The 26,060-nt window shown below is 36.9% G+C and overlaps 1 protein-coding gene across 1 annotated transcript in view; it reads left to right on the top strand.

The window, feature by feature from the left end:
• COL28A1 (collagen, type XXVIII, alpha 1) overlaps positions 1-26,060 on the top strand; it is a 198,752-nt gene that overhangs the window by 8,888 nt on the left and 163,804 nt on the right. Inside the window, exons 4-11 of the mRNA XM_011974720.1 lie at positions 4,452-4,472; positions 6,644-6,700; positions 8,491-8,544; positions 10,760-10,801; positions 12,764-12,790; positions 17,484-17,528; positions 21,152-21,196; positions 22,248-22,301. Coding sequence (XP_011830110.1) covers positions 4,452-4,472; positions 6,644-6,700; positions 8,491-8,544; positions 10,760-10,801; positions 12,764-12,790; positions 17,484-17,528; positions 21,152-21,196; positions 22,248-22,301 — 345 coding nt within the window. The remainder of the gene's footprint in view (positions 1-4,451; positions 4,473-6,643; positions 6,701-8,490; positions 8,545-10,759; positions 10,802-12,763; positions 12,791-17,483; positions 17,529-21,151; positions 21,197-22,247; positions 22,302-26,060) is intronic.

Below are 26,060 nucleotides of genomic sequence, written 5' to 3'. Positions count from 1 at the left end.
TCAGGCTTCTCGTACCCAGCATACTGATTTTCAAACTCATCGGGGTTGTTTTCTGTATCAGAAGTTTACTCCCTTTTATTGTAGAATAGATTGTAGTTGAATTTAATGGACACGAGTATACAGAATGAATGGATTCTTCAGGAGCCGAGATAAATCAAATAATTGTAAATTCCTTGATGCCTCTAGTAGGAATTATCATGTAAGAACCCTATAGAAACATTTTAGTTCTGAATTACCCAAAAGAGACTTGTTTCCAAATTGAAGGAGACATGTAATATATTTTTACTGCTATTTTATTATAATTTACATAATAGTATTGAAACCAAAGAAACAAATTCAACCCAAAGTCCTGGGTGTATATATATATATATTTTTTTTTGAGACAGAGTCTTGCTCTGCCGCTCAGGCTGGAGTGGTCTTGGGTATATATTACTTGGTCCTGTAGAAGAGTAAGAGAGGATATGTGAAAATTAAAAACAATTTTTTCCCTCTCTTGCCTTTGACGTTAAATATTTAAAAAGCCTTTATGGAAATAAGGATTGTGGCAAATTTGTCTTTTTTTTCTGAGATATTTTTAAAAAACATAAATTTAAGGTATTCCCTCCCTCATATACCAAGAAGAGATCAATGTGATGATGTCTATATCATCTTTAGAATTCTATGCTTTGTTAATCATTAATTATGATCACTTTCCATTTTTTTCAAGACTTCCTCTGTTTAGGACCTTATTTTTGTTTTCTGTTTTAGATTTTATAGTGGCTGTTTTGCTACCATTTTAAGTTGAATTTTTTTGTCACAGGGTTTGTTCTACTTGCGTACCAAGTGCTTTACTGTCATTCTACGTGCTATGATATTTGTCCATTCCTCACATGTTTTCTGTCCCCTTCTCGTAGCATAGACCTTGTACTCCTTGAAAAATTGGTGGCTCCATTCTAGCATTCTGGTTTCACATATATAATATATGTGAATATATGCCATATATATGAATCCATTAATGAAATTCTGACTGCGTCTTCTTTTGCTGTCATGAGACCCTTTCCCTATTTATCCTTTTCATTGAAACTCAAGCATCCCCGCAGTCTGTCATCGAACATGCCCTCCCCTCAGGCTTTGACACAGTTCTCCTTGCAGCCTGCTTCCCTGCCTGGGTGCAAGCCCTCGCCACCTCCCAAGGCCTCCGGCTCTGTCCATGTGGGCCCTTCTGTCCACTCCCTTTAAATGTCCCTCCTAACTGCTTCCTTTGTCTTATTGCCCACACTAGTCCTTATGACTTTTTTTCCCCTAAACTTTGACATATAGGACAGCATACCATCAATGGGTGGCCCTTTGCATTCCTCTCTTCAAAACCATCCAGAAAACCCATCTATTCCAAGAAGCCATCTTGTTACTGGCTCCCCCGCCCCTGGCCTAGGACCTCCTTCCTACTCGGGTTTCTGTGTGTTGTCCTCTGTTCCTGGGGCTTATAGCCTATAAGAGCCCTCAGGGATGGGACTTTGTTCTTTGTTTGAGACAGTCTTATCTATTGTGTAGTTTTGGGTTCATTTTTGTTTCCATAGAAATATAAATTCCAGCAAACACAAATTTAAATGAGTTCCAAAAATAGTTTTTTGCATTGCTATGGTTTTAAGCCTTATGCCACATATTTCTAAAGAGCAATATGGCAAAGCAGAAATTGAATTTTAAAAGAAAGAAATGAAAAGAAGTGTAAAATTACACATCAGACACAGAGCTGAATTCATGAATTTAAAAACTGATTAAGATATTGCTTATTGTGGCTGGGTGTGGTGGCTCACGCCTGTAATCCCAGCACTTTGGGAGGCCAAGGTGGGTGGATCACTTGAGATCAGGAGTTTGAGACCAGCCTGGCCAACATGATGAAACCCTGTATCTACTAAAAATACAAAAATTAGGCTGGCGTGTTGGTGCGCTCCTATAATTCCAGCTACTCCAGAGGCTGAGGCAGGAGAATTGCTTAAACCTGGGAGGTGTAGGTTGCAGTGAGCCAAGATCTTGCCACTGCACTTCAGCCTAGGTGACAGGGTGAGACTCTGTCTCAAAAAGAAAAAAAAAAAAGACATTGTTCATTGTAAAAAGATTGTCAAGTGACAAAATTTTAAATTTTTCTTTATTTCAGTAGTGGTTTTTAAATATTACAATTTGACTTGAATTATTAGTTGTTTTACTGCCTCTGTTGAACTTCTTTTGAATTTCTTTTCTCTCTCTTTCTCACAGAGGAAACCACTCTCAGGCGTGGTTTGAAATATTTTACATATTTTAATAAATCAGATCATATTGTACGTATCTATCTACAACTTGCTTTTGCACTCAATTTTTTTTTGGAAATGTTGTCGAAAGGCGTAGATCCAATGCGTTCACTTTAGCTGCTGAGTAGTATTTCATTTACTGATCCATTCCACTATTGGCAATTATTTTATTTACAGTTTTTCATTACAAAAAACAATGAATGCTAAAATGTGCAAGAGCAAGAATTTCCCTGTGGTGTGTCTGGAAAGGATGTCAGGATAACAGGCGAAAGCAAGAATTGTCCTGGCAGCCTAGTGATAATGCATGTCCATCTTCAGCTTTGTAGGCATAGCCAAATGTTCTACAGAGGGTAATACCATTTTAACTAAAATTATCAGTGTATCTGAGTTCCTGTTTCTCCATAGGACCTCCTAGCTCTTAAAGATACAAGTATCTCATCTGCTTTCAGCCTGGATTTACATGGCTAGTAATTTAAAATCGTTTGGTTGGGAAGGGTGGTAGGTCAGACTCTAAATTTTGTACATAGTGTCTGTGGCTAGGGTTTTATAGCTCCTGAGATCGTGTAGTCACACTTTATCCTTTTTAATATGTGGAGAAAACTACCTGGAAGGATTGTATGACTTGTCCAAGGCCACATAGCTAGTTAATGGTTGAAACGGGATGGAAACCCAGAATGACACTTAATTCCCAGCCTAATTTTTTCCCTATTAAATAATTATAGCCACTTAAAGCATTTTGTTATCTCGTCCCTCTATATTATTAGTTTGTATGGAAAAAAGTAAAAATAAAACTGAAGGGATGCAGCATCCTTCATAAAGCTACATACTCTTATTTAACTTCCTTGTTAGCTTCTGCATTTTTAATATCTTGCAACAAATATTCCAGTGCTTGTTCCTTCATCTTTCTATTTTATCGTATGTAAATTACCCTTTCAGATGAAATCATAAGGCACTGATTTGATATATAATTTCTAGGTTAAGAAAGTGCTAATTCTATATGTAAACATAGGTTAGTTTCTTTCCAGCGTTTGACTTCCAACATGGCCTTCAGTGCACTTATCAGGTAATATCCCAGTGAATTAAAGTGTGGTAGTAAGGCCTAGGTGTTGGACAAAAACAAGATCCTGACACTTCTGCAAAATTATAAATTTAAAATAGTTTTGAAAAATATTCTGGCTAATTCATTCCTGTATGGTACATATGACATGCACCGAAGACTGTCAGGAGGCAAAGCCCAAGTGTGTTACCTTGGTTGAGTCACATTATGGTGGAACCATGTTTCCTTATTGCAAAGCAAGAGGTTGAGTCTGATTGACTTCTAAGACTCATTAAATTTGTTTTTTTGTTTTTCATAATGATCACTTTTTATTATGAAATATTTATTACTTTTCTATAACTTAATTTTTTTCCTAAGGTAGCCAGTTATAAATGTAGGTCGTCTTTTACATAAGTAATGCATATTACTATGAACTGTTCAAAATTTTTACCATAATATTATTCCTAATATTGTTTAAATTTAAAAGTTGAGTGTCTTCTTTGCTTATGTTGAAATTCTATAAATAAAGTACCATATTAGAGGCTTTTCAAATTTGAAATAGAAAACCCTTCTCCTAGTGATCATAATAATGGAAATCTGGCTGCTCATAATTCAGACCATCTCAAAAAATGTCACTGGACTTTGTAATTTTCTCTTTTTGAGTTTTAATATGACCTAACACCCATTAATATTTCATGAAGTTATGACTATATTATTTTAATCTTGAAAAATAAATCATGAAAAATAGATGCATGTATATGTGCATAAGGATGGAAAAAACTGAAAATATAAAATTATATATTCTGCCTCAGTCTTTGTATGTAAAAGTGAGAGCTTTCTCATTATGACTGATTAACTTTATAGTCAAATTATGGAGATTACAGAGCTGATAAAGAAAACAAAAGATAAAACATAGAATGCAGTAAGATGAAATTCCTAGAAAATATAGATTAATTTTTAATGGTAGTTATATCTCCTATTATTACATGGCTCGAACTGCTCCTTGGGTGGTTGATTGGTTGGCTTCATTGCTTTTACAAAAAGGCTGAATTGTGGAAACTTCATATGCCATGGGGAATAATTATGACTAATAAGTAGCTGAAAGCAGAACTATGAATTGAGTTAATGCTTCATTCTTTTTTCCCTTGTAGGATATCTTATTTGAAAAGAAGGTAAGCATCACATGCTTTGATTACTACGAATTACTCTAAAAGCTTGCATTATCAGATCAGCATTATAATTCATATTAGAAGATTAAGTGTGACTAAATAAAAAAGCTTAGTTCTTTTAAAATGAGCCACTCTATTCTGAGGCAGCAATCTGATTTCTTTTATACTACCATATTCCATGCAAGTTGGAAAATTTGGAAAAAGTAGGAAATATTGAATGTGATTCCAGGAGTGATTTTAGAAATCAGTCATAAGCAAACCACATAGTTGTTGCTTACTTTGATGTGCTTCCTTTGTTCTAAGCATGTATCTGACATCAGCCACATCAGGTCCTCTATTTTGGGGGGTGTTCCTAGCATTGGCTAGGTTAGGCAGAGGGTTCCCAGCTAAGAGACAGAGTTTAGAGTCATTCCCTGTTGCCAGACAATTGACTTTGAGCTCATTCTCCTTATTGTAAAGAAAAGGCAGCCTGATGATGGCAACCAGACCATGTGTCAAAGGAATCTGGCCAGTAAGATTGAATGGGCCTTAGCACAATAGACAATCATCAGCTTGCTGAGGGGTCCTGTCCTGGACATGCATTTCTTAAAAGAAAGAGTTTGGAACATCTGAACTTTGTTCAATGAGCTGCTTATTTAACATCAGGAAATTTACACTATCATTGCATAAAATAATAGGAGTTAACCAAACCTGTAGCGCACCATGTTTAATTAAATTGTACATGTTCAGATATACCATTATGTTATGGACCATTAAGAAAGGAAAAAAAACGGCTGGGCATGGTGGCTCACGCCTGTAATCCCAGCACTTTGGGAGGCCGAGGTGGGTGGATCACGAGGTCAGAAGATCGAGATCATCCTGGCCAACATGCTGAAACCACATCTCTACTAAAAATACAAAAAAATTAGCTGGGGTGGTGGCGCATGACTGTAGTCCCAGCTACTTGGGAAGCTGAGGCAGGAGAATCACTTGAAACCAGGAGGCAGAGGTTGCAGTGAGCCAAGATCGCCACTGCACTCCAGCCTGGTGATAGAGCGAGACTCTGTTTAAAAAAAAAGAAAGAAAAAAAACCCTTGCCAACTTAACTATGATACAGTGTCTTCTTATTAATTGCAATTTTTATTTTATACATATAGAAATAAGTTTTTAGACATTTTGGACGTAGATTTTAAAATCCTGTATCACTTTCATATATACATATAAGGGAATATGTAAGCAAAATAACTTGGTTATTTCTAAAACTTTTTCATATCACAGTCTAAATCAAGCTTGTTCAACTTGCTGCCTGCAGGCTGCGTGCGGCCCAGGACGACTTTGAATGTGGACCAACACAAGTTTATAAACCTTTTAAAAACGTTATAAAATGTATGCGCGGACTTTTTTTTTTTTTTCTTTTTTTTTTTTTTGGCTCATCAGCTATCGTTAGTGTTAGTGTATTTTATGTGTGGCCCAATGCAATTCTTCTTCCAATGTGGCACAGGGAAGCCAAAAGATTAGACATCCCTGGTAAATCTTCTGAATCATTTTTTGTCTGAGTTGTTGATGTCCTTGTTTTTCCACATAATACTGACTTCTATGCCAGCGAAAGCATTGGTGATGAAGCATGTCTTAAGAATGTTCTGGAATTTTCTTCCATTTCATTCTGTAAGTTTTGAAGTGCATGTGCAAAAAGCAACTACTTTGTCATGACTGAACCTGATCAACAGCTATTATAAGACTCATTCTAATTTCAGAGTTGTTAAAATGAGGAAGAAGGTGCATCTTAGAATTAGTAAAATATGGTATAAGTCGAAAGTTTTCCTTTGCCTAGTAAAGGAGCATTTAATATTATTATATTATTGAGCTTTGATGTGTTATGTAGAAGAGAAGCAGCAGAAATTCTAAAAGTCCACTGAAAATATTTATTTTCTCCTTTTAACTGGCATCTATATATTATATATGTATTTTTGGTGGGATTTCTATTTTATTTAACTATACTGAAATTTAATAATATTTTGTTAGCTGGCTCTTGATAGGTATAAATTTGCCTAGAATAATTTAATGGAGAGAGCAAAACCTCCATAAATGTGCAAGGTAAAATTTCTTAGAAAGTGTTCCAGTTGGTTATATACTGAATACAATTCGAAATGCTATATTTCACTGTGTGTTAATATCATATTTCATTATTGATTCAGTGTGAACGCAAGATTTGTGAATGTGAGAAGGGAGATCCAGGTGATCCAGGGCCTCCTGTGAGTATATTTCTACTTTGAACTTATGTCAGAAAGTCCTAGCAATGATAGCTCTACTCGTTCTTGAAAACATCGGGGCTATTTTGCACTGTTGAAAAGCAATTGTTTGGAAATGGCAGCAAAAATGGAAATGCTACTTCTTTCTTTTATTTCTAAAGGGACGCATTCTATCCTTAGAAATAAGCCTGGGATTTTACTGACTTGAACTGAGGGCAGGAGTGTTTTGAAGTTGTTCCCACAAAGGACATTTATGTCCCTCCTTGTAAAATAATTGAAGCCAGAATTTCTCAGTAGTGAACTGAATACAGAAAAAGCTAATACAAATAATCCGTGCTTTAAGCAAAGCTTTATCCCACTAGAAACAAGAAGCATAAGCCTCTCTGAAAGTTAAATGTTGGCTTCACACGAATGCAGCAGTGCAGCAGCAACACCGTGTGGCCTCATGGACAGGAAGCTGGTCGCGATGCTTTGGGGGATTAGGGTGAGTTCTGTGAAATGGAAGTAAGCACGTGGCAACCAAAAATAAATGGCAGGATTTACTATGATGATTCATCATTTGATAAGATAATCCAGGAAGGAGTGCTTTCTTTATATTCTGGCCTAATAACTTGTAGGTGCCATGTCTGTACTGGGAAGGCATTTGAAATGACATCTAGATCACTGGAAATGCTGAGCAGTTTTTTAACATTTATCTTCATAAAGCATCCACGTGCTTATTCAGTCTTCTATTTATTTGTGTAATTACAAATATCATCCTTAGGGTTCAGAAGAAGCCCTATGGAGAGTCTCACAAAACGCATGGATAAAAATTTTCAACTAATGCTTGTATTTGGGGCCAGGAGGGGAATGTGTATTGTGAATGTATTAGAAGGTGACAAATTTTACCTTGAGACTCGGATCCAAAGCCTACACTTTTTCAAACCATCCTACCAATCAAGGGATCTTTTTCTCCTCAAATGCAAAGTTAGATGCATTATATGATAATGGGGCAGCCAGTAGAAGCTGACTTTGGCTAAAGCAAAGGTTTAGCCATCCCTTCATATAAAGTCTTCGTTTATCCCCATTACACCAAGAAATGGCCAGGGTAAGGAATATTTCTTTATGTTTTAAAATGAACAGTAAGAAAGCTCAGCTTTCTTGCTAAGCACCTGACAATTTTGTCACATTCTTGTCACATTTTAGTGATAAGCCACAGAATATGTCATTTAACATTTATCGAGTACCCCCAACACCAGTTCTCAGAAAAGCAAGCTTTTTGGTTGATTAGGAGCAGGAAAACAAAATGCTTTTCTGGAACACGATAACAGAGCTCCTTTCTCCCATCTTTTGAGATTGTCTCCTGGATATTAGAACCTCTTTGACCAAAGGCAAGCAAGCTGGCCTGGTCCTTTTAAAAGTGAGCAACAGAGGGGAATTGTAGAAGTGACCCACAATGAAGAGAGGTTGGGAACAACTCCTATCCTTTGGCCTGTTGCAGCTACTCTTTTAAATCTTTGCACGAGTTTGATTTTGTTTTCAAAACTGCTGAGAAGTAATTGTTTTGGGAAGAAGTAATTGGTGGGAAGAGAGAAACATTATTCTCTTTGGAGCAAATCTAGAAAATCTGCCAATTCACGACAGTGGTTTTCCCGGTGTAGAAAAAGGGAGAAAAGAGTTGAATTTCTGCTTGGCAGGTAAAGGTTTTACAATTCACCCTCATTCTAGGAGACAAAACTGATCAGAAATTATTATAAAGTATAGAAAACAATAGAATACCTACTTAAAATAATATTTTTTCCCTTTGCCTTCAGGGTACACATGGAAACCCAGGTATCAAAGGTGAGCGAGGACCAAAAGGAAACCCGGTAAATGAATAAACAGCTTTTCTTTAAACCAGCATAACTCCTTCTAGATTTTTTTTTAAAACAACAATTTTAAAAATAAAAAGCATTGTAGTATATGGCAAAAATTTGACAACTTTTGTGAAGAGTACAGCATGTCCACTTCCTATATTATCTATCTTATTTCTGTTAGCTTATATTCACAAATTCTGAGTAACATATGAATATTTTAGTCAGTAAGTTTAGGAAACTTGGGGACATCAAATAAACAGAAACTAGTACTTAAACGATAGCACCCCATCTTATTTAGGACAGTGTTTCATTAACTGCTAATAAGTGTTCCATATCAGACTGACATTGGCACTTGTGCTTTTAATGGGTCTACTTTTAATGAATAACTGACAATAGTAATAGAAAAGCCACCAGATGGTTTCTCACTCCCAGAGCATCTTCAAGTACTTCTCCAATTCTTTTCTCTGCGTACCTACCAAAAAAAATAAATAAATAAAAATAAAAAAATAAAAAAATAAAAAAACTTCCTAGGCTTTTAAAGAAAACATTCACCTGTTCAGATCATTGTTAGGATTTTGGTTCCAAGTTCAAGAACAACAGCAGGAATCACAAAGAGAAAAGTAGATATAACTATGTGAAAATTTAAGGCAAAATTCTGTGTAATGAAAAAATAATAATTAAAGAAAAGGAAGTGATATACTTTGGTTGTGTCCTTACTCAAATCTCATCTTGAATTGTATGTAGCTCCCATAATTCCCACATGTGGTGGGAGAGACTGGTGGGAGGTAATTAAATCATGGGGGGCGGGTCTTTCTCATGCTGTTCTTGTGATCGTGAATAAGTCTCATGAGATCTGATGGTTTTATAAGGGGAAGTTCCCCTACATATGCTCTCTTGCCTGTCATCATATAAGATGTGGCTTTGTTCCTTCTTCACCTTCCTCCATGATTGTGAGGCCTCCCCAGCACTGTGGAACTGTGAGGCCATTAAACCTCTTTCCTTTATAAAGACACCAGTCTCAGGTGTGTCTTTGTTAGCAGCATGAGAATGGCCTAATATAAGGAGGGAATATTAAAGAAATAGAAATATCAGGGAATATTTGCATCAAATGTAATGGACATTGGCTTAATTTCTATAGCACATTGAGTTAATTTCTGAACACAATTTTCAAGAGAGGAAACAAAACTAGTAAAGAAAAAAGTAAAGGCACATTTAATTTCATTAGGTAATAAAATAAATTTAAATAGAGAGAATGAGATATCCTTTAGTAGTGATACTTATGAGGATTTTTTTTTCTCTTGGTTTTCTAGTTCACGTCGTTTGTTTTTGTGTGTGTTTTGAAGTTTAAAAACATTTCTTTCATTATAGTAATTAACACAGCAATATTAAAACAATAATAACTAATTATAGCAATGTGGCAGCGAAACTGGTTTGCTTTTCGTTGCAGGTAACTTGACACAAATAGTTTGGGAGCAATATATAAGAGGCACTCGAGTACTAACAAAGTTAACTATTAAAAATTAACTCATAAATGAACTCTAAAACAGCCCTATTAGAAAATTTTTAGGGAGGTAATGAAAAAAATCGTAAGTTAAATGCATAAAAGTATTTTTGGCAATTGTCTGCTTATCAAGGAAAGGGAATATAGCAACCTTGAATAGCTTTACAACATACACACACATGCACAACCAAACAACCCTATACTCGCTCATCTTATATACGTTCAAACTGATGCCATCATGTCTTCTTTTTGTTGTGTTAAATACCCATTAGAAATGTATGTTCACGTTTTATTTCTTTGGTTTGTAATTTTGTGCCACAGAATATATTTTCTTAAATCTTGCTGAAATCAAGCAATTACTCTTGAGGACATTTTGGAAAACATTCCAAAGCCCCTTAGAGAAAAACCAGAGTGACTGGCTCCAAGTGACTATAATGCTGTATTTGAGAACAACGGCTGTGTTGTTCAACCGGGATGTGGCGTAAGCTGTGAAAATGTACCTGGATCCTGCACCCTACACATCTGGCTTCACTCCAAAGGGCAAAGTTTATCTGAGTTGCTATTTTTTTTCTTTTTGCCTAGATTGCATGGGTAAAATGTCAATGGGAAAGACTAAAGATGTTTCCTAATTGGGCTAAGCTATTAATCTTCTGTATAATGCATTTTATTGAGCAACCAGTCACTCTTCAGGGTTGTGGAATTTTGACTGTTTTCTGTTTGTCACAGGGCAACGCTCAAAAAGGAGAAGCTGGAGAAAGAGGTCCTGGGGTATGTACACAACTGGGATGCCTTCCTAAGAAAGTCATCCTAGGTTACTGATTTTGTGGTTGACCATTTTGACCCCTATAGTGCAAGTGCAAAAGTGATTTCTATCTACCTTGTGCTCTTGATGGCTCAGGAAGGCAATCAGAAAGATATGATCTTAGAATTGGAAATGTGGGGAGAAAATACTCAGCTCAACAGGAGTCAAAACGGGAGCAGGAGTGTTCAACCCTATCAAATTCTCTGATGCTTAATTTGACATTGGTGAAAGGCTCCAATGAGAAAAGTATTCACTTTATTTCTTATGTTTTTAAAGATAAGGAATAAGTTAGAATTTCAGGAGCATAAGAACTACATGGTCTAAACTCTGCTTTTTTAATCCAATTCTACAGACATAATAAAATGTATCATTCTATTTGATTTCTTATCCCCCAAATTAGAAGATAGTAGATATTGCCCAAGAACAAATTACAATGTGTTTCTTATTTTGCACTTTTCTGACATTGCAGTAAGTGTATCAAATAGCAGAGATGTGTACAGTGAATAAAAAGAAGACCATATGACATTGCCACTCTCTACTTGTCCCCCTGGATGTGCCCTGGACTTAGACCCAGAGATGTTAAAAACTGTTCTCTTGGTATTTTTAATCAACTTCATTAAAAAATCTGACAGAAACTTTGGTAATGTCAACAAAAAACTGAAATTTGTGTTATTCATTCAGGAAACATTTCTTAGGTATCTTCTATGTATAAAGCATACGAGTATGTAAAATAAAACTAAGATAACATAATTGTATTTTTAAATAGCTTATTATCTCATAGGAAACAATTCTACGTTCATCTTCTATTTCTCATTGACCACGCACTTGGAAGTTTTATTTCCTTCGTGAAGTTTCTTTTTGTAAAAAAAGTCAGTCTAGGCAAAGTGACTCATACCTGTAATACCAGCACTTTGGGAGGCCTAGGTGGCCTTAAGTGATTAAGGCCACTTGTTCGAGACCAGCCTGAGCAGCGTAGTGAGACCGTCTCTCTACAAATAAATAAATAAATAGATAATACTATTAATAAAAAAGTCATGCATAGAACAAAATTTTGTAGTCTGACTCACATGTAACTGCAATAATAGCTTATTTATTAAATAGGTTTCTTCAGCTGTCTAAATAAATCTGACAATTCTATTTCCATACTTGAAAAATATAGCTATATGAAAGACAAAAAATCCCATTTGGAGAGAACTTGCTGCTGCTTAGAGTTGCTAATTTCCCAGGCCATGTAATATTCATTATTGTATTTCTTAAAGGGCCATGGGCAGTGACACAGTAGAAAAGGCTGTACGGGATTCACAAGGGTGACACACAGAAGACAGCAGAAGTGCTGGCCCCTTATTTAGTGTGAAATAGAAGACAGTAGCTTAAAGGTCACTGTCTCATCAGAGCTGATAAAGGAATCTGTCATGTCCTTGATGTTATATATTTTAGACTGAATTTGAAAGGAGGACCATAATGGATACAAATATTTATACACATTTTAAAGGCCATTACTTCAGCTCATTTTCAAAGCCAATTTCTTTCAGAGTCTCTGTGAAACATTTTTAGCTGCAATAGTTCATAGTTTAAAAGTCAATATAACAGTTTTGAAGGGACCATTATAGGCCATCACTTCTACAATGACTTTCAGTGTACATTATCGCCTCTAGTTTGGGCCTGAAGGGCAAGAAAATGGATATGAAAAAATACCTGAAACAGAGAATAAACTGTGATAAAGGGAAAACAGATTATTTTCTTCTCCTCAGTAAATGCACATTTCTCCAAGCACAAAGAGAAATGAAACAGTTTACATTTCTATGGTCTAATTTTCCAGACGGTATAGATGTGTTTTTGTTATACCTTGTAATTGAAAAATACCTAATCCTTATTCTAACTTTGCCTTAGAGTATCATATTTTACTTTTTCTTCTCTTTTTAAATTAGGGAATTCCTGGGTACAAGGGTGACAAGGTAAGTTGGTAACAACAAATAGATAGACCAGAATTTCAAAAAGAAAAACAGAAACAGAAATGTACTTATGAACTTAATAAAAGTTATTTTCTTTGTTTTTGTAAGTCTGGATTCCCTCATTCCTTAGTTAACATAAAACAATAATAGAACTTAACATATGGATGTGTGTTATAGGGATGGAGGGTACCATAAGATTCCTGAGATTAGAATCCAGCCTCCTTCAGCTTTGCAAACATGAATTACTTTAATAGAGAACCCCAGTGTATAAGCCATGCAGCACAGGTATGCAGGCTAAAAGTTTCTTTACACAAACAGATTCAGCAATACTGCAAGTAGGTTGCTCCCTTGGTGCTTAACTTCCTATGAAAACCTAGACACCAAATCCTCTTCCAGGGGAAAGAGAGGATTTATCCTGGTTAAGCAGTGAAGAGCCACTGACTTCGTTGAATTAGGCAACTGGGTAGGTAGAGCTCTCAGGGGAGTAAATTTGGCAAACAAGCAAACTAAAGGTATGGGTTGGTAGATGATTTGATGATTATTTGTGAGTTACAAATCAGGATACCAAACTGCTTTAAAAGGGTTTAACAAGTTGTACTGGGGCTCAGGAGCCTCTGAGAGTGCTCACTGGTTCATTGATTAGTCTGTCCCACAGTTCTCATTATTATCAGATTTTCTATCTGAATCAGAACATGCACCTATCATCCATTCCATCCTACAGGGCTACAACCCTCAGGCATGGGAAAGAGGCTGGAACTTTAGAGGGTCCAGCTGTGAGTCTCCTCTGGCCTCCCTACTTCGCATGGAGCCAGGAGTCTGCAGGAGGTCTGTGCTTCCTTCTCCTGGATCATACATTGGGTAACCAAGACCCCAAAAGGCCTGTTGCTGGGAGGGCATACAAAAACCTCCTTTCCATATCCAACATCTTTCTAGGCTGGAGGGGGAGCCAAATGGCAGCTGTTTGTTGGGGCAGGAGAGGTCATGTAGGGGGCTTTGTTGTGCTGCCGGGGGCATCTTCACATGTGTGCTCATGCTCTTCTTGCTTTGGAAGGAGTTGGAGGTGGGAAGTGAAGTGGGGGCCAGGCTGCAGGGGTCTATGTCTGGAAAGGACCTCTGAGGGATTCACAAGTCTTTTAATTCTTTATTCCTTTTGAAGACCTATTTGTTAAAGAAGGAAGCCAGAACATTATTAGTTTAGTTATAACTTTCAACTATTTAGACACATGGTATGTGGGCTTCCACTTACGCTCTTGCCCTGGGCCCTGCAAATATTAGGGGTGAGCCTACATGCAAGCCAATAAATATATCCTAATTGCTGAAAATGTTAGGCCTCCAAGGGGAAGAGTGTAAGAAATCCCATGATTCTACACTTAGCAGCCTTAAGAACTTGGGTAACTCAACGTCTTGGAGTATCTGTTTCTTCAACTGAATGGATAAAATTTGTACAGGCCTGCCAAATTTACAGAGTGGTTAGAGAACCAAATAGTGGGCGTGACAATGTATTCCAAAATGTTGGCTTGTCTACAAATGTAAGTGCCACTATGAAGAGGAAAGGAACAAATATTAGTATGAGAAAACTAAAAAATTTTCACAGTTGTTATATTATCAACTGTGTATATAGTTGAGGAAAATTATGGGTGCCCTCCTCCTCCATTTTGATTTATATAGTGAGGTAGTTATCAACACAAGGAAGCTTTATACATATATTTTTTGAAAAGATTCATTTTACTTTCTGGAGAATTATTGATTCACTGGAAGAGTTCTCACTTGGAAAATACAAGCTGTCAGAGGAAAGTGACCCTGAACCATCGACATTCAAACCAGAATTTCACCAGGAGCAGCAGCATCAGAAAATAGAGGCTGAGAACAGAGCTGATCTGTTTATGGCTTTCTGAAGTACTCGCTCTCTGAAACTATGTAGTTGTGGCCATTCCACAGGGATTAATGAGCCTACCAAAAAGGAAAACGCCTTTGCAGAGGCAAATAACATGAATACAATATTTTCATTGATGGCAATCTGTGCCCTGCAAAAAACAAATGCTGTTCCTCCGGCCCCTATAGCTAACAAATCTGTCTGGACAAATGGAATGTAAATTCTAGCCAAAAGCATTTTGAGTGTATTTATGGTACTTTTCTGTTTTATATTTTGGTGGTTGACTCATTTTATTCCCATCCAAAATTATTAAATTAATTGCTTTCTAATTGATTCTTCAAAAGTGATTTTCCATTTGCATTCAGAAATAAATGTTCAACTTGTTCTAAGTGAAAGCTCAGTTTTTCCTGGGTCAGTTTGACTCACAAAAGGATGTGAAGAGAGAACAGATTGCTTTTGATCAGAGGCATAGCTGGCTCTAAGAGTCACACCTCCCTCTTCCCTGCTTCTGATGCCTGGAAGAGCCCAGGCAGTACCCTAGGCAGAAATGTTAGGTTAATGGAAAGTGACTTGCAGCCTATAACTGTGTGCCTTGTTCAGCTACGGGTGACTGATAAGAACATGGACTTGAGAGCCTAACAGACTCAAGTCTGTGGTCATGAACAAAGTATGTTATCTCTCTGAGCCTCATTTTGCTTATCTGTGAGTGGAGATATGTATATATACCTCACAAGGCCGCTATAGGGATTAGCAATAATGTAAAGGCTATGGCACACACTTTACATTCATAATTGGAAGTTACAATTGTGATTTCCCTCCGTAGAGCACTGCTATTAAAACTGTGGTCTGCAAGCTGGTTGCCAGTATGGTTTGTTGCTATTCTGCAGCAAGATAAAGCTTCCACCAGCATATAAATCCACTATATCACTACGTATACTGTTTAAAGTTCAGCTGACATTTATTTTTTATAGCAAGACTTCCATGATGAAGGAAGCAATGCATTGATTTACATTTGAATGCAATTTCCTTATGTCATTGTGTAGTGGCACTTCCAGTAACATGCCGTAGAGCAGGACAGAGGCAGAATAAAGCAGCAGCAGCAGAAGCTAGTGTTAAGAGCACTGGACTAGGAGTCATTGGGTAGCCTGTACATTTAAGTAAATCATTTGACATCTCCAATTGTGTTTCCTTATCTTGAAAGTGAGAATTGAATTGAGGATCAAAATAACGACATATATATAAAAGCATTTTGAAAATTCTAAATTGATTTATAAATGAGATAATATTAATATGATTATGAAACTTTACTCATTTTTCTGACTGTCACCTTTTAGTTCTAATTATTAGAAACCTCAAAAGTCTGATCTAATGAATTATTATTCAGAGGTCCCAATTCTCATTCTACTTGAGGAAACTAACCTTTTAAAAATATTTATTTTTATTTTAAAATTTTAATTGACAAATCTAAAAAGCTCATATTTATTGTCTTGTATAAAATATAATTTGATAAACGTGTACATTATAAAATGGCTAAATTGAGCTAATTAACATGTGCATCACCTCACATAATGATCAGGTTTTGTGGTGAGAATGCTTAAAATATACCCTTTTAGTGATTTTCAATACAAGACGTTGTTATTAATGATAGTCATCATGTTGAACAGTAGATCTCTTGAACTTACTGATCCTATCTAACTAGTTTTGTATCCTTTGACCAACATTTCCTAAGTTCCCACCCATTCCCCCTGGTAACCACCCTTCTACTCTGTGCTTCTGTGAGTTCAAATTTTTTAGATCACACATATAAGTGAGATCATGCCATATTTGTCTTTTTGTTCCTGGCTTATTTCACTTCACATAATGTCTTCCAGGTTCAGGTTCCTCTATGTTGTTACAAATGACAGGATTCCTTTCTTAAAGGCTAAATAATATTCCCTTGTATACCACATTCTCTTTACTTAACCTTCTTAATTACAAATTTTTAGTCTATAAAATTGGATTAATATTTATCTCAGACAGTTAATGTCAGATTAACTGAGATAAAATATGATACACTATCACTGATAAACTCTAAAGCACAACTCAAATGTTTTTTCAGCAATATTCTAGGGAAGACAGGGAAGTAGAGCATGATAATGAAAAATATGTAGCATGCTTGCTGCCAAGTCCCGCTCTCCTACAGCAGACCTCGCTAACTCATCATGGCACCTGTTCCCACTAACTCACGATGCAATCTCATCTCAGAACCTTTCTCTCACAGTTCTCCAGGTGAACACTACTGGGTGATCAAGGTCGGTACTCAGGCTGAAGCATGGTGTTCTTGAAAAAAAATAGGAATTCCAAGTTAGAGTATCTGGGTTCAGACTCTGATTCTTTTACTTACTAGCTATTTGATAGAGGGAAGTTATCTTGTTGAGTTTAAATGTTCTCAATTATAAAATAAGAATGACAAAGCTCATCTCGTTGGGCCGTTATGTGGATTCAGTTAAACCACATATGCAGAGGGCCTCTAATATGTGGTTAGATGCTAGGTTTCTTTTCTTCTAGTTTCATCCATTTCTTAAAAATGTCAAACCTTATTACATTGTTCCTGATTTGTTCCTGTCAAGTTAAGGATGACTCATGGGTAAAAATAATCAGATTTCAGTGCCCATACAACTCACAGTATTGAGGCTAAGATTATGTAGAAAGCAGCAGAGTGCTTATGTTACAAGAGTGCTGGGAATTTAAAAAACAAACAAACAAACAAACAAACAAACAAGTATTCTTAATAGTGAATGACTGCAAGTGTTCTCTTATTTATTTCACTTATTTATTTTTTAGGGTGAACGTGGGGAATGTGGTAAACCAGGAATAAAAGGTGACAAAGTAAGGAACATGTTTTTAAAATGCTTACAGCTGTGATCCCTTTTGGGTTGCGTTTCCTTAAGGGGAAATTCCTGGGCTGAATTATGGTGATCTCACTACTAGAGTTGGAATCAATGGCTCAATTTTTCACATCTGTAAAACATGTGGTAGAAAACAAAGTGATGCCTGACTCAATAATAGAGCCCCCAAATGCCTTTCTTATGGACCATTAAGACTTCATTTTGTGACACCCTGACCTTGGAGGCCATACCTCCTGAATGTTACGGTAAAAAGAATTATTTAACCAGCAAAGTTAATTAAAGCTGCAGTTGGGTCAGAGTCGAATTGCTTTCCAGATGCAAACACTGAAAACAGGCACTTTCCAAACTAGTGTGAAGAACTCTGAAATAGGTCAGTGAAATAGTTATAAACAGTGTGGTGCAACTAGACATAGAGATTTGGACTTTTGGAAATGTAGACACAGACAATTGGATAGATATTCACCTTTTTTTAAAAAATAAATATAGGCTGGACACAGTGGCTAACGCCTGTAATCCCAGCACTTTGGGAGGCTGAGGTGGGCGGATCACCTGAGGTCAGGAGTTCGAGACCAGCCTGACCAATATGGTGAAACCCCATCTCTACTAAAAATACAAAAATTAGCCAGGCAGGGTGGTGTGCACCTGTAGTACCAGCTACTCAGGAGGCTGAGACAGGAAAATTGCTTGAACCCAGGAGGCGGAGGTTGCAGTGAGCGGAGATCATGCCACTGCACTCCAGCCTGGGTGACAGAGTGACCCATCTCAAAAATAAATAAATAAATAGAAAGCACTTAAATTTGGAAATAATATTAAGGATGTTAAATAGTTCCTCAAAAGGCCAAATATATACAGAAAGTATATCTGAAACATGATGTTAAAGGGTCCAAAAAAGTGCAGAGTAAAAATAAATAGTTTTCATTATATTAAGAACTATTAACATCATGCCACCAAGATACCACACTTTTTCAGTTTCTATGTTATAATTCTGGAAGGGAGTCAAGGAGAGAAAATGAGGCAGAAGGTTAGGAGAAGAGGGTGAGATAATCACATTGGCCCATGGAACTAAATACTTTAAATAGATTGAGACTTTCTGAATGCTTTTAAACTACTGTAGAGTTAAAGGTCAGGTGGATCTGCAAAAGGTAGGCTTAGTAATTATCTCTAGTCAAAATGGGAAATGTGAAAATAAATAGGTTCTTCCTGGAGTATAACTGAACATGCAAGAAGGACCTCGATGTTGGAAATACAGAAAAAGGGACACACATAGAATAGAATAGAAATGAAAGTCAAACAATATCTGGGAAAACTAGATCAAATTAAAATGGTTGACAAAGGATATCATATTTCATTGACTAAGATGTCAGGGATTGTTAAATGTCCCATTATTTTCCATGCCAAAAAGGAATAACGAAAAAAAAACCCACTGCCAATTATAAATGTAAGGTACAATTGATTGTAAATATACCCCAATGTCAGAGGTATAAAAACGTGAAAAAATGTGTCTTAGAGCCGGTGAGATATCGTGTCCTTGACACAGAGAGTTTATACAAGTTTATTTAGAAAAACATATGAGCAACATGAAGAGATACAGAAGTGAAAATTAAAATGGCTAATAAATAAGAAAAAAATCCTAATACAGTAGCAATCAGATAAGTGAAATTAACATATTAAAATGTTCGGCCGAGGTGGAAGGATCACTTGAGTCCAGGAGTTTGAGACCAGCCTGGGCAACATAGTGAGGCCCCGTCTCTACAAAAAATTTAAAAATTAGTTGGGCATGTGCCTGTAATTCTAGATACTTGGGAAGCTGAGGTGGGAAGATTTCTTGAGTCCAGGGGGTTGAGGCTGCATTGAGCTCTCATTGTGCCACTGTACTGCAGTTAGGTTAACAGAGTGAAACCCTGTCTCAGAAGAAACAAAATAGGCTGGGCATGGTGGCTTATGCCTGTAATCCCAGCACTTTGGGAGGCCAAGGTGGGCAGATCATCAGAGGTCAGGAGTTTGAGACAAGCCTGGCCAGCAAGGTGAAACCCCATCTCTACTAAAAATACAAAAATTAGCGAGGCATGGTGGTGCACACCTGTAATTTCAGCTACTCAGGAGGCAGGAGAATCGCTTGAACCCAGGAGGCAGAGGTTGCAGTGAGCCGAGATTGTGCCATTGCATTCCAGCCTGGGTGACAGAGTAAGACTCCATCTCAAAAACAAAACCAAACCAACAATAAAACAATAAAATATTATATCAGCAGCGTGGGCAATTCAGGAGGCTGAGGTGGGAGGATTGCTTGAGCCTGGGAGGTAGAGGCTGCAGTGAGCTATTCCAGCCCGGGCAACAGAGCAAGACCCTGTCTCAAACAACAACAACAACAAAAATACCAACAACCAAAACCAAACACACAAAAGTATTGTATCACCTATCAAATTAGCAAACAGTGAAGTAATTTATAATACTAATTGTTGATGGGGAGCTCATAAGATGAAGATACACTCTCTCATATTCAGGTAGTGGGAATGATTAACCAACAAATTTTATGGAGGAAGTTTCTCCCTCTTTATTTCTGTATATGGCATGTGAGACAAAAGAGAGCCAGCGAGCCTTAAATGTGCTTATGGTCTCTGCTTCCGTCATCCTCTTCTAGGAGACTATTCTTAGGAGTGAATCAGAAGTTGGACAGAGATTTCTACATAAAGATGTTCACTATAATATTACTTAGGTCAAAACTAGGGAAATGAGTAAATAAATTATGGTAGTTCCCTATTCTTGTGTATTATCTGTTTACTATGAGTTTTTAATGATGTGGAAAAAGGAAAAATATTTTTGATACAATGTAAGGCCAAATAGGTAGGACACAAAATCAGACATACACTTTGAACACATGATTTGAAGAGAAATATATTGGGAATAAAACTGGACGAAAATATGCCTAAAATGTTAACAGCATTTGCCTCTGTGTGATTTTTCAAATTGTTTATTTACATGTTTCTATAATTGTCAAAGTGTGTCAATAGTTAACAGGTTATACTTTGATAAGCAAAAAAGAAAAAAAAGTGGAAATCTGGGGAAATAAAAACTAGACCATGTTCTCCCTCACAAAATAAATTTTAAAGGGTTTCCTGGCTATGGGACAGAATGAAATATTTTCTATTAGAAGAGTATTGACTATAAACAGTGTTTTGCCAAGTTCAATGTTTTGAAGATGAGCAAAAGAGTGATCTAGGTATCATGGAAATGCACTACATTGTTAATTTAACTGACATTACCCTTTTGGAAGGAAATAATATTCCAGTAAGTTTATAGCCCTCTAAGGAATCTTATAAAATAAAATAATTTCTTTACTCTAACCAAAATGACCAAAATGTCAATATGTAGGCAAGGCACTTACATCTAAAATTGTATTTTCATGGAGATTGTTTACTGAAGGAAAGTTTGACACTCCTGCCCCTTGGCTTGTTAATTAGGATTATTTCAACTTATTGCCTTTGATGTTAAGATAACCAGGGAAGATGGCAATTACTGAGAACACATTTCCTTCCCTCCTACCTAAAATCACTGCACATTGAAGATGTATATTTAGAGAGACTTATTTTCAATTTTTTTCCACAGGGATCCCCAGGACCATATGGACCAAAGGGACCCAGAGGAATTCAGGTAAGGGGGTTAAAACCAAATCTAAGTTTGGATTAGAATCACCTGGGGAGCTTTTAAAACATCCTCTTACCCACTTGCACCCTCTGCCAATTAAATCAGAATGTCTAGGGATTGAAGCCAGGCATTAACACTGTTTAAGATCCCCAGATGATTCCAATGTGGAACAAATTTTGGAAACAACTTCCCTAATGTTTTCATTAACTTAACTAAAACTCCCTAAAGATAGGTACCATCAGGCAAGTATTAGTGAGTAGCTAAGGGTGTGAAGTTAAAAAATTCAGAGTCTGGAAAGACAGAAAGTCAAAGTGGCTAAAAACAGGATGTAACTATTTTTGCACTGCTACTATAATGTAGTTGGAAAAGTTACACATTTTATCTAAATCACAGTATTTATATTGTTCTATAACTATAGATAATGTTCTATAATATGGACTGATTCTCTAAGGCATTTAAGTTAGACATCCATAGATTTCAGAAAATAATTTGAATCTTTTCCTAGCCTAGGAACTTACCTCTTCTAAAGTTATAGTGGTGCTCTATGTGAGGAGTTAATTTCAGTATTTCAATAAGCCTACAGAAAATTATAATTTTACCCAGAATTTCCTAGACACCATCTAGTTAACCACTAACTTCTTTGCCTTAGCCTGGAAACGTCAGAGCCAGGCAGTAATTCTGGTTATCACAGATTCATTGGAAGCTCTAACTTCAGTTACATATGCCTTAGATATTTTAAAAAAGAAGATGCTTAATTGGCAAAATCTTTTTTTGAAAGGAGTCAAGAACGTTGGAATAACATTGGAAACACAGGTTTAGTAAACAAACATCTAGTTAGTTAAATGTTTGTTCTTAGCATAAGTGCTATTTTAGAAGCTACTTATTTGACGCAGGAAATTTCATCTCATCCTACTTCTCGATTGAATGTGATTTCAATTAAGCTCTGAGTTACACAGTCTAACTTCTAACGCCAGGATCTCCAGGGACCCTAGAGAATGATTCATTCCTGCTGGCCTTTTGTACACAGAACTAATTCTTGGTTTTCATCCTGGAGCAGGGAATTAGTGGACCTCCAGGAGACCCAGGCCCAAAGGGGTTTCAAGGCAATAAGGTAATCTTACCCTTTGATTAAAGACAGGCAGAGTGCGTTTCCCCTAGTGCACTATGGTAATGTATGTTTTTTTAGGTAAAAGTCAATGGATTCTTTGAGGAAGTACCTTTGGAAATGCATAATAACCTGCAGATGTATACAGAGCATCAAGTCCAAGTGCATTCAGGAAGTTGGCAGCATACCTTTATCATTTATTATTATATTATTCAAAGGGAGGCATTATTAACTATAAGCCATTATCTAGAATCTCTGCTGTGATTCCTTCTTACGCCTGATTTTTATTTATTTTATGGTTCATTGGAAACCGAAAAGCAATAACAAGTGACACAATTCAAACCACTCTATTTCTCAAATGTAATGCCACCTCAATATACAGTTTATAGGGGAAGGAAATTTACAATTGTTATACCAACAGAAATCAAGCCTTTTTTAATTACAGGGAATTCTCAACCATCAGCACCATGCTTGTAATATCAGTCCACAGAAAACCAGCCAAGACAGATAGGGAGGGGTTGAATACAAGCCATGCAGAACAAAAAGATGCAGATGGGAGCGGTCTTTAAAAGCCTGGTTATAAGGCTCTCTTTTCCAATGAGAGTGACCATTAATTTGCTAAAACAAGCTTTTTTAGTTCCTTTTTAACTCTTCTCAATGTTTAGTAAATTTCACGGACATAGTAAATATCCAGTAAATGGTGTCGACTTAGTGATTTCAGTGGTATGAAATTTGTGGCAGTAATAAAAGCAGAAGATGCCATCCTCAACTGACCCTAAAGAAAGCCAGCTTTTTAAGGGTGATATTAAACTGAGGTTGTAGGGAGCAGTTGGGCTACTTGAGAGAGAGGAAAGAGAGTGACAAGTATAGTATTTTTATTGACATAATGACAGCGTGTGATTTACCAGGCCACTTTTAATTGGCAAATTAAAATAGAATGGGCTTCTCAGCAGGCATGTGCTTAGGCTTCATCTGGGGAAACTGTCTTTTTCACTTCTTGCCTACGATTAATTCTCTCTGGGGAAAGAAATGGCCTTGTTGAATATTGATGAACAGAAGTTTTCATAAAATTGCGTTGGCTACAGGTACAATCCTACAGTAAGAAAAAAATATATTTTGACAGCTCACACAATTTTTAGAATTACTTGATTACCTAAGATGATAATTTTCATGTTTGTGAAAAAGAGGCTTAAAGTCAGGGATCAGAGCTGGGGTTTGCAGTAGTGATAGAAGTATAGAATGTTTGAGCCACTAGCGATGTTAGAGATCATACTGGCTTAGCGTTTTCATTTTGGAAATGAGAAATAAAGCCTGGAGATCAAATGGCTTGCCTGAAGCAGAGTCCCAGCGAGGTCCCATCATCTGTAGAGGGCACTGAGGTGGTGCTGGCCTGGAAATAGTGCCTGTAGCTTTGGGTGATGCAGGTTGTGGCTGACAGTTGTGGTGGTATGGTAGGGAATGGTCCATGAAAAGGTGCTCCTCCTCCTCCTTTTCTTCTTCTTCTTCTCTGTCTCTTTTTTAGAGATAGGATGTTGCTCTGTTGCCCCAGCTGGAGTACAGTGGCATGATCATAACCAATTGTACCTTGAATTCCTGGTGTCAAGCAATTCTCCTGCCTCAGCCTCCAAAATAGCTAGGACTAGAGGCACACACCACTGTGTCTGACTAAATCGTAAATTTTTTTTTTTTGTAGAGATGGGCTCTTGGTTTGTTGCCCAGTTGAGTCTGGAATGCCTAGCCTCAAGGGATCCTCCTGCCTTGGACTCCCAAAGTGCTGAGATTATAAGTGTGAGCCACCATACCTGGCTCAATTTTTTATGTCTAATAGTGTTATCACTTAGGGTTAAAAATTATTTCAATAAAATTTAGCTTTTAATTTCAACAGTGCATTAATTTTTAATAATGCGTCAAGTGTGTTTTGGGGGGTTGGTTATAATTTTTCTGACATAATAGCACTTTGTGGTTGACTTTTACAGCATAATCATAAAAGGAGTCATTTTTCCAAAAGCATTTGAGCACTTCATCAATTTCCCAAGGGCCTCTCTTTTGTAAAATATACATGACATAAAATTGCCACTTAAGTTTTAATCACAAAGTTCACTGCCAAGTGAACAAAGTTCATTGCCAATTGAAAAGCTGTCAATTTCTAGGGGATGTTGGGGATTGCTGGGAGTCTATGAAGTGGGTGTGAGTTTCCCCTTTTCCCTCTAGTCATAGTTCTGGTTTAAGGTCTTGACTTTCTTACTTTGAAACTATTACTAACTTCTATATAATTTCTACTACTCTTTGGATCTGTTAGCTGGAGATTCATGTCATATTGATCATCAGCTATTTTTTTCATTTCATACATTTATTAGTATACTGTCGTAAAAGTCAGTTTTCAGGGAATGATTTCATCTTGCCTCCCAGAAGGTACTATACTTTGAAGACATAATAAGCTATTTTTGTTCCTCAATCTGGAAATAATATTTTATAGTGACATTTACTTTTATCCATTATCATTTTATTAGACAATTTTAAAAGAAGCTGCTTTTGCAATTTGTGCAAAGAAACCCTCTAAAATTCGGTAATTCTGTATTCTCTAATGGGCACAAGGAAGGTTATTTATTTTGAAACTTCTATAGTAGCTAACATTTATTTTTTGTATATTTATTATGTATAGGTAAAGTTTTAAATACTCATTTAATACTAATACCACCTTTTGATCTATTCTTATTTCTGTTGTACAGATTAGTCTACTAAGGCACAAAGAGTTTAAGCAATGGGTCCAAGGCTACAGAGCTAGTAAGGGACAGACTGAAGATTGAAACCCAGAAGTCTGCTCTTAGCTACCATATTATATTTATCCCTGCAGGAAAAATTGCTGAATTTCCTGAATATTCGGCCTGAAATAAATGCATTTCTTTCTGACAGTATGTAAAGTTCTATCTGTCTTGCCTTCTGGTGAACTCTGGCTAGGGACAACAGTTTGCTGAAAGGTGCATTTCCACCGGGTTTTAATGTTCATCTGAAAGTGCAGGAAAAAGGAAGGGAATATCTTGGGAGAAAGAAAACAGTAATGCTAATTGTGCATTTTCGAATATTATATTTCATATAAGACCTTAAAATAGAAACCTTTAGACTTGTAACATTTGCAAAGATTCCATGAGAGGTTCTAGATAGGGCCTGCCTATGTCTATGAATTTACGAATGGTCTTTCTCTTGAATTACACTCACTTTCTGTTGCTTTAGGGATTGACTTTTCTTCATTAAAGGGTTTTCAGAAAAGGTGGCCAAAGAACAAAAGGAAAAAAAATAACGTGTTAAATCAGGAAAAAATGTGCTCCTGGCCCAGTTTCACAGATTATTTCTGTCAATAATACTTTCCACATGTAAAGTAGCTCCTAGTCTGCCCTGAATGACTTTGTTGCCTTAGCAACAAAACATAGATGTTTCTCAGAAAGAAGCCTTAGCTCAGAGTCCACCTCAGCCTCTACCACACATGAAGGTCATCTCGTGGCATTCACAAGAACATCTTGGCCAGGCACGGTGGCTCACGCCTGTAATCCCAGCACTTTGGGAGGCTAAGGTAGGTGGATCAAGAGGTCAGGAGTTCAAGACTCAAGACCAGCCCGGCCAAGATGGTGAAACTCCGTCTCTACTGAAAGTACAAAAATTAGCTGGGCATGGTGGTGGGCACCTGTGATCCCAGCTACTCGGGAGGCTGAGACAGAGAGTTGCTTGAACCCAGGAGGCAGAGGTTGCAGTGAGCTGAGATCGCACCAC

Source organism: Mandrillus leucophaeus, unplaced genomic scaffold (genome assembly GCF_000951045.1).
Source record: "Mandrillus leucophaeus isolate KB7577 unplaced genomic scaffold, Mleu.le_1.0 Scaffold148, whole genome shotgun sequence".
NCBI lineage: Eukaryota > Metazoa > Chordata > Mammalia > Primates > Cercopithecidae > Mandrillus > Mandrillus leucophaeus.
This window is presented reverse-complemented; position numbering and strand designations above follow the sequence as displayed.